Raw genomic sequence first — 14,428 nt, forward strand, 5'->3', positions numbered from 1 at the left:
TTAGTTTCTATGAGGTGTTGGAGGCTGAGCCGCAGCTCATGTCCTGAAGTTGGCATTACTTTCCCAGAGAGGTTGGATGCCATCTTTGAGCTGTTGCAACCTCCAAATATGCATTTTTAATAAACTCTGTGTCACGGGAAATTATGTCATAGCAAAATTGAGAATGTCATCCAACTAAAGGAAATTGACCGAGTATGGTGTCATCATATCCGCAGCGTGGTCAGAATTACACGCAGAAAAACATTCAACGAAAACAGATCTGAGGGCCTTAAACAAAGATCTTCATAAAGCTATTGTTGTTAAACGGTGGATGTCTATTTTATATGTAGAATATGTCGGATGTTTAAATGAATAAATGTTTTTAATCCTTTTTGCAGAGTTCAATTTTTGAACGTAACGTGTGAAATTCTGTATTTATTATTAAATTCAATTTTTATTTTTATTTTATCTATTTATCTGTTATAGTAAAATAGAGAAGGCTTTAAAATAATGATTCAATCGTTTAGTTAGGAAATGGCTCTATGCACAATATGGTTGTGTTTATATTTCTGACGGCGCTGGGTTGGATGGTACCAAAATGACACAAAGGCACAAACTGTAATCTCGTTAAATACATCGTTCTGATTTAACTATTAAGTAAAAAAAACAATAGTTGTGTTTAAAACATATGGCGTTACCATAAATCCAACACAATAGTTAAGAAAAACGTCACAAAAACATGATTTAAATACTTCTGCCACCTGCCCTGCAACGGCATGGAACAGTCTGAGACTGACGTCATCGCTCGGTCAGCAGGCTGATAGAAGAGGGGAGAGGTAGAGGAGCTTGTTGTTTTGACCAAGATTAGACTTATAATTACACATTTGAACTGTGACTCCCAAATTGTTTTTAATATCAGTAACACAGACCTTTAGTATTTACCAACAAGCCTCGAGTTGAGTTTATAATCTGCTCCACTGAGCGAAAAGTCTGGAAACATGAAATGGATGTTCAAAGAGGATCACTCCTTGGGTAAGGGTGGAGAATGATGGGTCATTTTTACTTAATAGACACTAAAATGTAAATTTTTATTAATGGTTGAAACAAATAACAAGTGAGGGATGGATACCAGACATTGCCGTTGGTACGTCGGAGTCACGTCAGCCGCTCAGACTGGCCTCTTCCAGGCTTTTGTTTGTAGCTTTGGCTCGTTCTCTCCACAGTCTCAAACAGGGCTTTTAATGTTCATGTCAGCTCGTTCTAAAGTCATGTCGATGATCACCTCGCTAAACTGCCCTGCGTGATTCGTGCAGGTTTACAGATAATCGTGTCTTTGTTCGTATTTCTACCCGATGACGGCTTGCTATCAGGGTGATAGTGGATACATTAAGCTGCTAAGCGTCCATTTGTGCTGATGGCAGATACAGTGTCACTGGATAGCAAAGGTTCGGGTTAGTCTGATGAAGCTTTGAAACATCAGTGCGTTAGTTTTCCTTCCTCTGCTTTAAACTGGAGAGGAGGCACACAGAGGCGTTACCAAACTGCAAAACAACTTGTTATGACAGCGCAGGCCTGCAGGCTGCTTTGCATCCGCCATCACTGCTTTGCGGCTTTATAAGAGCCATTATTTCTTTGCCGATCACTTTGATACAACGACTCATCGCACGAAACATTTAAATTATTGATACGTTACTATAATGAGTTATTAGACATCAAAATGACGCCATAATATTTCACTTAGCATGAAATCATTACAAAACAGAAGGGTGGCGCTGTTGTTCCAGAGCAAATAGGATTACAGCTCTCATGTTTTGGCTGCCAGCAGTATGAGGCAGATTCACCTCCAACCGCTCTTATCCTCATCTGAAGAAGATTACAAACAGTATGCAGAGCAACATCAGGTGACAAATGGCTGTCAGATTGAGTTTTCCACTCTATAACATCATTGTCTGCCTAAACAGAGGATGGGGGAATGGGGCAAACATGAGCTGTGTTTGAGACCTCAGGATTTGTTTACAAGCTGGGCGGAAGTGTATGATTTCTTTCAAACCAAACTTATGAGATGGTAAAGAAAAGCCAGCTTTAAAGAAAAGATAAGTCAAATCTTTAGCCTCCATAGGGGCAATATTTGAGAGTGTACAAACTATATAGGTATAGATAATACCTTCCAAAACATCACTGACAAGTATATTAGTCTAGTAGCTTAAATGATAAAAAACAAAGTACAGTTGAATTTGAAACAATATTATCAAAGATGACGGCGACAACACATTTTACAACCCATTTGTATGCTACACAAATTTGATCTTTGATATGTCAACTTATTATTGTTGTTTAGTTATAGTTATTTTAGACACAGCTTCTACACCAAAATGTGAATCTCACTTGGAACATCAGTATTCAAAATGTGGTCACTTTTTTATACTCCTGCTGCCACACAGATTCTCATATATACAGTATATATAACTTTTCTTATTTTTTAAAACAAAACCAAAATGTTAGACACTCCAACAACACAAACAACATTGTGATTTCTAGTATGTTCATGTTGTGGGATTAAGAGGTGCTGAAAGAAACTTTTGCAGTGGGTGTTGACATTGAAACCCGTTATTGATTACTTTTTTAGCCCCCTAATGTATTATAGATAAATAAATATAGCCAAATATCAGATAAACAATAAATCCCACACATTTGTGCCGTCAAAATCCTCTGCCTCATTTCAAGGGTCCTTGTAAATGGGACACCCTCGTCGAGCATCTAAACTGTCCTTCCGTGTGTGAGAAGCAGCCAGTACATGAGCAGCACCACCCGTGCAACCTATGTGAAGTTAACGCCACACATAAACCAGGAGGGAATTTGTGATAGAAGGAACTAGGAATGGACATTTTTGATTGACTAAAAACCTTATAAACATCGAATAACTGTTTCAGCACTGTTGCCTGTGTAGAAGAGTAATCACAGCAGAGACTCCAGGTTGATCCAGTTTGCTGCCTGAGAGTATTTGTGTCACCTGAGCTGTTAAATATTGATCCTGGCCTGTCAATGGTCCCCTTTTATGTCAGTACAGAAGAGAAGGTGTTATCTAACAACATCCATCGTTTTTGTCCTCCAGAACATCGATGCATAGAGTCGGCGAAAATTCGCAGCAAGTACCCTGACAGGGTCCCGGTGAGTGAAGATACCCTCATGTTACAGCTGATGCAGAGTTATTTCTTGTATTGTTGCTTATAAACATGTCTGTGTGGTGGTTTGTTAGGTTATCGTGGAGAAAGTCTCTGGATCACAGATAGTAGACATCGATAAGAGGAAGTACCTGGTCCCCTCAGACATCACAGTGGCTCAGTTCATGTGGATCATCAGGAAACGCATCCAACTGCCATCGGAGAAAGCCATCTTTTTGTTTGTGGACAAGACGGTGCCTCAGTCCAGGTCAGGGTCTTTTTTAACTTCTTCCCCAAAATGTCTATACTGCACAAAATCCCAAAACTTTGTTGGTGGCATCTTTGTTTGAACTTTGTACAACTGAACTAAATTGCAGTTCCAACATATCCTCTTCTCTACTCAACTTGCCTGGTCCAAAGGCACAAACATGGGTAGCAGCCAGATAGTGCATACAGTACATGGTCATAGCATATTGGCTTGTTTGACTGTCATGTATAACTCACAGAGGCAGGACCTCTGATAATTAGTTAAAATGACTGAGCACAAATTATTGCCACCAGTGTGCAAAAGCAGCAAAGGAACGATCACTTTCTCCAAAATGCTACAGCCTGTGCACATTTCAACATGTGTCAGGCTCAGAACTTATCAATCAACCAGCACTCATTGAGGTCTTACTTGGGTTATAACAGTTGCTCAGATATGATAAGAAGATGCACATCACCTCAGTTTCTCGCATTTGTTGTTGTCTTTTTATTGATAATATGATAGACATTGGATAGATCAACGAAAATGATTTGCAGTCATACTGTGACACTGAGCCTCTGTTTATGTTTCAGCATCACGATGGGACAGCTGTACGAGAAAGAGAAGGACGAGGATGGCTTTCTATATGTGGCATACAGTGGGGAGAACACCTTTGGTTTTTAAAACAAACCAACACGCCATTATGCTGGCCTTACTTACAGATCCACAAGGCCACATTGATACACACAAACACACACACAAAAACACACAGACACACACACAATCGCAGCCCTTGCTTGTACCCCTGGAGAAACTGAGGGAAATCCCAGAGAGAGTTGGAGACATGAATGTGCAGGAAAGATGGACAGACTTGCCCATTTAGTTGGATGATATATCACTAAATGCACCGGAGTGTTTGTTGTGACCCATGTTGCACCGATTATTCATAGACTCATAGACAATGTTTCATTTGAATTATTTGTTCTGACAATGTCTTGAATAGAGCCATTACGCTTTTTGGATTCACCTTGATTCCTTTTATGTGCCCCGTTTTTGTTTTGCTTAGTTTTGCTTTCATTTATGCTTTCTTTTCCCCAAATTATATTATTTAAAAGAATTTTAATTATTTGAAGGTAAGGTAGCTGGATGACCTAACCAAATAAAAACTTGAAAATTCCTCCTGTGTTTTTCTTCTGCAAAGTATACATCTGTTGTTGTTTATTTTGTTAGACCTTAATGTGTAATTTTACAAATACCTCAACTGTAGCATGCGTCAGTCTGTCTGTCTCTTGGGCAGACAGTAGGTGGCGACAATGAGTGTGTTACACTTTTAAGAAGCTGTGGCCAATCCTTTGTGTAGAACATTAAATTCCATTTCTGTCAGAACAGTAACAAAATACATTATTTCCGGTCTTGAGCATCTGTGTTGCTCTTCATCACTCATACTGTCTGACTTCTCACTCTACTAGTGACTGGCATGTTTCAACACACATTACAAATCAAATCAAAACATTCAAATTACTGTCAGGTAATTATGTAACAAACACCTTTTTAACTGAAAGTATTTACCTTCAATGAACTCCCCTTTATTCTGTTTCATTATTTTAACTTATCTTTAATACTGAAATTATGTCTTTTGTATATACTCTTATTTTGAAAAAGCCACGGGGAACAACTTTTCCTGGGCTGGTCTGCAACTGGTCTGAGCCGGAATCAACGCGGGCTTTATTATAATTTAGTTAGCATTAACTTTGCTTCTTCACACACAAAGTTTTTTAAAACTTTACACATCCTAAATTAACAAGGACTAGCTTTGAATTGTGTTCAACCACTGTTTGTGTTTTTTGTTCACTTTAGAAGGATACTTCTATAACTTTTCAAAATCGGTATCGTCGCAAGACATCCTATACATTCCTTTACATTACTTCAAAGCTGTATACGCCCCCCCAATGCAGTAATAGTATTATTTACAGTAGAAAAATACCAATACAGTAACTTTTTAACATATTTTAAAGTCCATAGCTGTTCTCTACTCTCATTGTTTTGCTTCTTCCACTGCACCGGATAATAATCAAAGGCATTTGGGAGAACAAATATGCCTTTGATTATTAATTGGAAACCAATGATTCCGACATGATAGACAGGTTTACTGTTTATAAGTATCCCAAGAGTAATACTCTTAACTGATCTTTGAAGCATTTGTATGGAAGCCCAGTGAGAGTGCTAACAGCCAAATACCACATAATGTAGGCAGCTTAGAACAGGACCCGATTTGTATGTTGAAATTAAAAGATACAAGCATCTTTTCTCTCTCTTTCTCTCTCCTTTCCCCCTCTTTCTGTATAAAAAATGTCTCGTATGTCTCCAAAATATCCTTTAACTGTCATGTAAAATGTTTGCTTCAATAAAAACAAATAGTAAAAAAAAAAAGAAAGATGCAAACATCGGCCAGACAGTAAAACAGGGGTATTATAACATCATAATTCCTGGTGGTGGTGCAGCAGGTCAAGACACATTCCCTGGCCAAACTTGGAACCCTCCCGATGAATAACATGCACATCAGACTGCAGTACCTATTGTATCAAACATGTGTCATATGCGCAGGGAGTTTTGGTAGGTTAGGCATGAGAACTGTGTGGAATACATCAGGAATGTTCCATCAGGAATCTCTGGACAACACAATTTCTTCAAGTCAGATGTAAGGGTTTACAATAAAAGAGAACAATGTTTATGATATATTTTGAGAAACGTTTGACTACACTTGGAATTTCACCTTTTTTGACATTTTGGTAGTTGAAAATAATAAACATTTTTAGTGATGCATCTAGGAACAATCAAAAAAAAGTAGACTGCATGGTACTTACAGAGCACATTCAGCAAAAAAACGCAAAAAACAACATAAAAGTAAGTGCTGTAATAATAAAAGCCAAGATAATTAAATGATATACGATATAACATATAATTCTAAACGATGTTTCATTCATTCCTTGTTTGGCTGGCCATCATGATGTGACAGTAACACTTGTGTCAGCCTTTCTCCTTTACGAATTGTACCTTTCGAGTTACGGAATGTGATTTGCCTCATTTTTAACATATTTCACGTTGCATTTCGCACCGTGTCCCTACTCCAACTTACGCCATTCTCGATTACGGTTATACCAAATTTCCTGCGTAAGAGAATAGCCCTGTTCCAGGCACCGGTTTCCGCGTGTTTTCTTTTATTATTTATTTCCGTGTATACTGCAGTCTTGATATAAAAACATTGATGGGCGATATTTTAGCCCTGCGTTAAGTCCCCAGGGGAGGACAGGGAAGGATTATACAGACAGCAGCTCCAGCTTCTATCGAGCAAAATGGCTCGACCACGGCCGCGGGAGTACAAGGCAGGAGATTTGATCTTCGCTAAAATGAAGGGATACCCGCACTGGCCGGCGAGGGTGAGTGTGGGATACAGCCGGGCTGGGAGCACGGGGAGGCGGGGTTCATTGACACAATACTGCCGCTGCTTTACTGGGTGAATTGAATGATGCTACGGTGCCTAGAGTTCCTTTTATCTGCTTTGACGACAAAACATTCATTCAAACCTAGTTCGCGGAAGGGTTTAGTAGTAATGTGTAACCATCTAAGTGTGTGTGTGTGTGTGTGTGTGCGCGTGTGTGTGCGCGTGTGTGTGTTGGGGATCACATTCAATACTATCTTCAGCTGCAATTCAGCTTTTCGTGGGCTTCGTAGGATTCGTTCTATTTTCATGCATCTAATTATTATCATTTAGCTATCTATTATACAGCAGCTGACCCCAAGTAACCCATTGCACCTCCACCTTCACAGTAAAATAAAGATTCAGATTCTGAAAGCTAGCTTTATAATTTGTTTTAGTCGACGCTATTTAATACTCACACAATAGACACACAGAACAGCACAGCAATCAGGATCGGCCCTCTAAATGAAATGGCATTTGGCTTTTCATTCATACTGTGGATTTCCACAACATGGGTCAATTTTCAGCCTCAGACACGGAGATACCACCAACAGCTCTGTCAGATTAGTTCAGTTACACCATGCGTGCCCACACTTTTTCAGCTTGCGAGCTACTTTTATAATGTCCAGGTCAAAATTATCTACCTGCATTCAAAATACAAAATATATATTTATATATATATATATATATATATATATATATATACATGTTATGTTGGCGTACCTTGCATCACTGCACGAACCCTTAAGGCACAATACCATTCAATACATGGTACTAATAATAGTACTAATACATAATGGTCACTACCTTACTCTGATGACTTGCGCCGAATCCTCTTTCCCTTCTTTAGTAGATATAAATTGGAAGGTCAACTATGTCACTTAGCTTGCTGGAGTTGTGCAGGAGCCTGCACATTTTGTGCTTGGTGACCCGTGTGTTAGAAGAGAAGAGATCTCATATCTCGTCAATCAAGTGGCAAATGCCATAGGGAGGATAGATGATCGACAAACATTAACATGGCACTTGGTCTACCCGCACTACAGGTCTGAGTTACTCTATGTTTTATTTAACAAGCTCATAGTTCAGTATCAATCCCTCCCCTGTCTTTCAGATTGATGAGCTTCCAGAAGGGGCTGTAAAACCACCTGCCAACAAGTATCCTATCTTCTTCTTTGGCACACATGAAACGTAGGTAACCTTCATCCTGGATGGGCATCACAATAGGATCACTTCTCCACAGCCCCTAGTATAAGTACTATGTAATTCTGTGGAGCTGCGGTGCCATAGTACCACATTTTAGAGTGTTGAAAGTAAGCCTCAAGTTGTGGTACTCAAGTAGTCGCAAATCAAGTCCCAAGATATGATAGACAACTCACAAGTCCAAGTCAAGGCACAAGTCCTAAACTTTGAAGTCTGAAACAAGTCATTATTGGTGGACCTTTCATTTTTTTGTATAGTAATTCAGATGAAATGCATGCTTGTCTCAGGTCTTCAAATCCTCTCCAAATGTCTCCCCCTCCCTTTTTAGTGCATTCCTTGGCCCTAAGGATCTTCTTCCCTACAAGGAGTATAAGGACAAATTTGGCAAGTCCAACAAGAGGAAAGGTTTCAATGAGGGCCTCTGGGAGATTGAGAATAACCCTGGAGTAAAGTTCACAGGCTACCAGGTAAGTTTCTAGTCTAGTATGTTTGTGGTTCAGGGAGAAAACAAGAAGATGAAAATATTGAGGGGTATTCAGGATGCCACACATGCTCTACAAAACTGTATGATGTCCTTGTGAGATCTATAAGACATCAATAAATCTAAAAAAAACCTCCTCAAGCAGAATTCCATTGAATAACAAAGAGGTATTCAATATATATTCAATGGTCCTCTGCATTGCTCTTTCCCTGTAGTCTCATACTGATTCACTAAGGATGATTGAGTGAGTCTGATTCACTTGTGGCATTAGATTGTAATTTGCTGTGTAAAGACTTGGATTTTTGTGTTCTATATAACTATAGCATGATGTACAAGGTACTAGCCCATTTTGTATTCCCTGTTTTTTCAGATCACGTTTTTGAGCGTTCAACCACAAACACTGTCATATTCATTAGCAAAAATGTAAGGCATGGTCAATAATGACTTCAATCAATGAACAATACTTTACTCCAAAGTGTAGTTTTGTACTCAAGTATCATCATAATAAACATATTCAAATACATGTTACCTCATGGGTCCAGGCTGGGTTGGATGCATTGGTATGTGGTGAACAGGGGCATCTGGGTCAGACATGCTACAGACATGCTACAGACATGCTACAGACATGCTACAGCTCCTGACCCACTTTCCACACATATAGTGGAAACTTCCTGAGAGACGAACTTTCATAACATTACCATAACATCTTTTTCTTTTTGTGAGTTAAATGTTTTATATTAATTTAGAAATAACAACAAATAAGATGTGAGATGACGTTCCAGATGCACATATCCAATGTTAAGTATGGATTGATTGAAGTGATATCTTATCCAGGTCCAAAGTATGTTAAAAGTGACATAACCACCACCATAATGAAGCAGTCATGAAGTTATAAAATACATTTTTATTTTTCCACATTCATTCATCCTTCCAAGTAAACAGCATTTTTACAGGACACTTCCCTTCCACAGGCCATCCAGCAAGAAGAGGGTGGAATCACTGCTGATGGCAGCAGTGAGGGCGAGGAGGGAGACTCTGTAGAGGAGGAAGGTGACAAGGAAAGGTTCAAGGGAGACAAAAGCGGGTCCAAACGGACAAAGACAGCCACCTCCAAGGTACAGTATGTTGCACAATTGAAGTAGACCTCTGAGACAAACAGTATCACAACAGCAATAACAAAGCTCATAGGGGTTTTCACATCATATTTACATTTTCATTTGTACATTTCATGTGAATGGAATAATGTTGAAAAAGTCATCCACATCCTGCTCTTTGCTTAGCAACCTGCTGTTGCTTAGCAACTATGCTCCATTATGCTTAGCCCATGTGGTCCATCCAAAGGAATGCTGGAGAGCGTCATATTGCTGAAATATTGAGTGTGAGTGGAAAAGGGCTGAAGAGGAAAACAGAACCTCTTCGGCTTAGGTTAAATGTGTTCTCAATATTGCGCACACACAAACACACACCTAGATTGCTATTGCCATTTGAAATTGAGCACCTGAAATTTTTTTCAGGTGAGTAATACATTTGTAACTCACTGGCAGTGTGATGAATATTTTTTTGAATGAGTGAATGAATGAATTTTTTTTATAATACACTCAGCTATCAAGATGCCAAATTGGATTCAAATTCGATTACAACTATTCAAGTTATTGCTGTGACAAAGAGACAGACCGGTGTGACGGCGCAAAAAAACACTGGATCCAAATACACAACTCGACGAAGGGGTTCATACAGCAAAAATATCTTTTACTCAAGAAAATAACAAACCTAACAAACCTAGGCTAGACTGCTATACTTGGGTTAACACACATAGTGAACTTTACAAGACAAACTGGCACAGGACAAGGAGAGATATGGACTACTTATACATGAGGTAAGGGCACACAGGTGACAACAATCAGGGGCGGGGCAGCCGATCACAGGAGTGGGAAAACACACAAAGGCAGGAATTTAAGTGACCTGGAACGAGAGGGAAAGGTAAGTATCTAGGTATCAAGACAAAACAGGAAGTGCAAGACAATGCTAGACATGAGTGACGGTAACTTAACATAACGTGAGAGACAAGGACGAGACATTAAACACTGAACATGAACTAAACTATAACATGGCCTGACTATGACTTAAGACATGACAATAAGTAAGCTGGCGGGACATGACACTCCCTGCTTCTGTAATTACCAAATCAACCTCTGTATAGTTGGTTAACCCTCAAAATAATTTCGTAATGCGTTTTATTAATAATGATGAAATGGTATTTACACTGCCCTCATTAATCACAATCCATTTTCAGTTCATCATATCCTATCAAGCTCAAGCATACAGAAAGCAAGTGGCAATACCGAGTGTGTATGATCAATCAAACACATATGTACAGACTTTTCGGTGGAAATAGTTATTGCTCATCGTGTTCATCAGTCCAGTCTTATGCTTTTTTGTGTCTGTAGCAGAAATCCTCCAAACTGTCAAGGATCTCGTCTGGAGAGGACAATCTGGAAAAGGATGGAAAAGATGATGACCAGAAGAGCATGTCAGAAGGGGGAGACCCTGACAACGACGTCATCCAAAATACCTCTGACAGTAAGGTGAGCTTCATAAGCATTCTCTCTAAATCAGGGGTCTCCAATAGGTCGCTCACCTCACACCACCCGTTTCTGAGTAGCTTGCTAAAGGGTTAAAGAATACATACATTTGACAACACAGCGTCACTTGGTAAACCTGTTTAAATTTCTGTCCAATCAAATTCACAGATATCTCGCCCCCTCCTGTCACAAAATGATTATAAGCCAATCAGCTGTCAGTTAAACAAATGTCGCTTGAATGCTGTCAAGTTTGGTCACGTCACGGACACGGTATTTCTTACCCTCATGTTTTCCACAGAAGCAGCACCTCACTGAAGAACATTAATTAAAGAAGCATGAAAGGAAGTCATCATTTGTAGCCTGACGTCTCTTCAACATCATCTACTAGCTGCCATTGCCTTTGCTTTTGTTTGCTGGACTTGGTATGAAGATGGCCTCACACTGACAAAGCTATCAGGTGTCATGTTGATACTGTAAGGTGTAAGGTTGACCAAAAGCTCAAACATGCAAAACCTGCCATGGCCATGTCAGAAATCCAATCAAAACCAATTTATTTTCTGAAGTCAAAATAAAAATGTAATAAATTACTCTTAATGAACTGTGTTACCAATATTCTATAAACAGATTCCACAAAGAAAGATTCCAGAAAGTATATGATATTTAAGAGGACATCACATACTAGAATGAGTTACCCCTTATTGGCAACCATTGCAACTTGTAACAACATCAGCATTTACACACCATCTGTTATTGCTTTAAAAATCAGAACAATATTCCAATCAGCATATAATAACAATACAATACATTTGCCCATTCTGTTTGAAAGGCATAGCATAAACCTTTAATTGTATTTTTGTTCACTAATGACGATTACAATTGAAATATAGCCTCCAACTACTTATATAGTATATCTGTGCTCTCTCTGGTTTTGCCTGCTTTGTGTCTGGAAGATAGTGAATCATGGTGTTGACTGGCTCTGTTTTGTCCTTTGAACAACTATAGCATTATCCATTCTGAAACAACCTTCTGATACCAAACATGGCATTAAGAGTAACAGTAACATTGTCTGTGTGATGTTTTTATATATTCATAATACTGATTTTTGTTTCCGATACCTGTGGAATGCATTAGTTTTTTTGTGGGGCCAGTGTTACGAGCAACAATTACAAGAGTTTACGTTTCAGCATGTTACATATACTGTCGTCACTTTTCTGCTTGTATTATTTTGTTGGTAGAATGAGGCTGTGTAGCTTTGGGAGCAGAAATGTATGCAGTCATAGTTGCTAATAGTAATCTTGTTTAATTGGTAAGCAGTTTAAACGTCAGTGGTTGGGTTTTGTGGCACACTACTTGTTTGACTTTGTTGTTTGTTTGACTTTGCTCATGATAGTCCTTACATGATAGTCCTCATATGAATAGAAACATCTTCCCAATAAATCTAAAAGGGTGTAATCAATATTAAAAACATCACATTGGGACACATTTACATATATTTGTACAAATAAAAGTGCCAAAATCCACAAAAGGACAACAGTATGATAAGTGAATTTGTGTCTGAGAATGAAATGTGAAACTGATGATAGAATACATGGCTTTTAAAAAGCAAATGTATATTCCATATATGAGGAATTAACATTGGAATAGTGTTTTTCACTTTTGGACAAGAGAGTACAGTGTATAGACCAGAAGTTCGAAGAGCCAGAAGTCTCAGATTTCAACACAAAATTTGTCAGGGTAGAGAACTGAAAGTGAAAAGCTTCAATACATTTAGCTCATTGTTGTGCCTCTCATATGATTAGTTTTTCGATTTGAAACTTATGCATTAATGATTACAGGATTTTAGTAAAAACATTCCAGTCATAGTTATATCTTCCAACAGCAACACAAGTACTTAGTATGATGTATATGTACACATTATATACCACAGCAAAACCAGCTCCATGATGATTGAAATAAGGTAACAAGCGTAAGTTAATGTCATAGCCAAAAATAGACTTGGAGAAACATGGAGAAATGCTACTACAGCAGCAGTGCCATGTGACAGTGTGGCACAGCTGGAAATGTTGTACAGTTGTAAATGTGCCAGCTGATTTGAACAGTGGACAAGTGGCTACACTGCAAAAATTGGTGATACATCTCGGTGGATTGAGCATGACAAGTAGCTGACTCTCATTACAAAAAACATTTGACTAACATCAAAAAGATCACTTAAGGAAAGTTCCAACCATTATTATAATTCATATATACTTACGTATTCACAAGTTCTTGCTTTGCACAAAATGAGTAATAAGGTGCAGTTTGGCAGTCCGTTATATGTTGAGTATCAATCTAGTTGTTGAAATAGCTTTTTTCATAAAGCTAATGAAGGGATGGCCTTGTGGAACATTCAGTAACTGTACAGCATATTACCCATCACACTATACAGTATGTTACCCTTTTACGTAGCCAGAAAAAAAAGATTGATGGATATACATAGATAATTGTATGACGTGTTGTGCACAACTGGGTTACGCATTGTAACTCTATATTATCTATATATGTATATTTTACTTTTGTTGTAGAATATAATACCATTCTACTTGGACTGCTACAGATAATAACTCAACTTTTCATTGAAAAAGTATAAATCTGTTTGGTGTATCTATGGAAAAGTCTGAATATTTCAAAGCTTTTATAGTGCCATGCTCTTCAGTTGTACCCCAGGTAATGTTGTTATGGAAGTATCTGTTGACTCTTAGTTTGAAATGGCTTATCTGTTGATATGCAGTGGCTGTAGAGACCGAGCAAAAAAAGAAAGAATCCACTTCTGTTTCTATGTGCAGACATCCAGACCTGAAAGTTAAAGGAGACTTAGTGGTGTTAAGAAAGTACATTTTCACCTGACAATAACATCAAGCGTGGTAATGCTCTACTGAAAAACAATACACAAACAAACAATAAATCATTACCTCAGCATTCATTTGAATGGAGTAGGAGAAAATTACCCTGTCTACTGCCTTTAACTGTGTGCCCCTTCCCTTTAGTCTGGCTTCATATGCCTTTTGGTTTTTTGTTGGCAGAGGGGTAGCTGATGTTGTAGACACAGTCTCCATGTAAATCCAGGCCTTTCTAATTCCTTTACTTCCAATCACTATTATGTTTGAATATGGAGCTCTTTTTTTTCATTTTCAAAGTTTATGATTTACTGTTAATTGTTTCGCTGTTGAGACTTTTACAAAATAAATTTTTTTGAATGGATTTGGTGGTGTTACTAAAATGATTTCAGTCATGTATTTATTTGAAAAAGCAAACAGATACACAAGA

The 14,428-nt window shown here is 38.4% G+C and overlaps 2 protein-coding genes across 3 annotated transcripts; both read left to right on the forward strand.

Moving 5' to 3' along the window:
• Nucleotides 1-777: 777 nt before the first annotated feature.
• LOC142996114 (gamma-aminobutyric acid receptor-associated protein-like 2) lies at nucleotides 778-4,217 on the forward strand. The gene is made up of 4 exons (XM_076147001.1): nucleotides 778-1,011; nucleotides 3,092-3,147; nucleotides 3,236-3,408; nucleotides 3,978-4,217. The coding sequence occupies exons 1-4, from the start codon at nucleotides 978-980 to the stop codon at nucleotides 4,066-4,068; spliced, it is 354 nt and encodes a 117-aa protein (XP_076003116.1). The 5' UTR covers nucleotides 778-977; the 3' UTR covers nucleotides 4,069-4,217.
• A 2,413-nt stretch (nucleotides 4,218-6,630) lies between these two features.
• hdgfl3 (HDGF like 3) lies at nucleotides 6,631-14,320 on the forward strand. 2 transcript variants are annotated; one of them, XM_076146975.1, is made up of 6 exons: nucleotides 6,631-6,821; nucleotides 7,974-8,050; nucleotides 8,391-8,529; nucleotides 9,515-9,658; nucleotides 10,991-11,128; nucleotides 11,424-14,320. In XM_076146975.1, exons 1-6 carry the CDS (start codon nucleotides 6,738-6,740, stop codon nucleotides 11,448-11,450), a joined length of 609 nt encoding a protein of 202 aa, XP_076003090.1. In that variant the 5' UTR covers nucleotides 6,631-6,737; the 3' UTR covers nucleotides 11,451-14,320. The 2 variants fall into 2 exon arrangements, with proteins under 2 accessions (XP_076003090.1, XP_076003091.1); XM_076146976.1 differs by having other exon boundaries at nucleotides 10,994-11,128.
• Nucleotides 14,321-14,428: the final 108 nt, after the last annotated feature.

The sequence above is a fragment of the Genypterus blacodes genome, unplaced genomic scaffold (genome assembly GCF_046128005.1).
Source record: "Genypterus blacodes isolate CSIRO-AG114 ecotype Tasmania unplaced genomic scaffold, CSIRO-AGI_Gbla_v1 ptg000036l_1, whole genome shotgun sequence".
Lineage (NCBI taxonomy): Eukaryota > Metazoa > Chordata > Actinopteri > Ophidiiformes > Ophidiidae > Genypterus > Genypterus blacodes.

What these genes read in the sequence shown, in the direction of transcription:
- hdgfl3 (XM_076146975.1), top strand. Translation starts at nt 6,738, where the DNA reads ATGGCTCGACCACGGCCGCGGGAGTACAAGGCAGGAGATTTGATCTTC. An exon ending in TTCTTTGGCACACATGAAAC is followed by an intron (nt 8,051 to 8,390) that starts GTAGGTAACCTT and finishes CTCCCTTTTTAG; the next exon opens with TGCATTCCTTGGCCCTAAGG. An exon ending in AAAATACCTCTGACAGTAAG is followed by an intron (nt 11,129 to 11,423) that starts GTGAGCTTCATA and finishes TGTTTTCCACAG; the next exon opens with AAGCAGCACCTCACTGAAGA.
- LOC142996114 (XM_076147001.1), top strand. Translation starts at nt 978, where the DNA reads ATGAAATGGATGTTCAAAGAGGATCACTCCTTGG. An exon ending in CAAAGAGGATCACTCCTTGG is followed by an intron (nt 1,012 to 3,091) that starts GTAAGGGTGGAG and finishes TTTGTCCTCCAG; the next exon opens with AACATCGATGCATAGAGTCG. An exon ending in AAGACGGTGCCTCAGTCCAG is followed by an intron (nt 3,409 to 3,977) that starts GTCAGGGTCTTT and finishes TTTATGTTTCAG; the next exon opens with CATCACGATGGGACAGCTGT.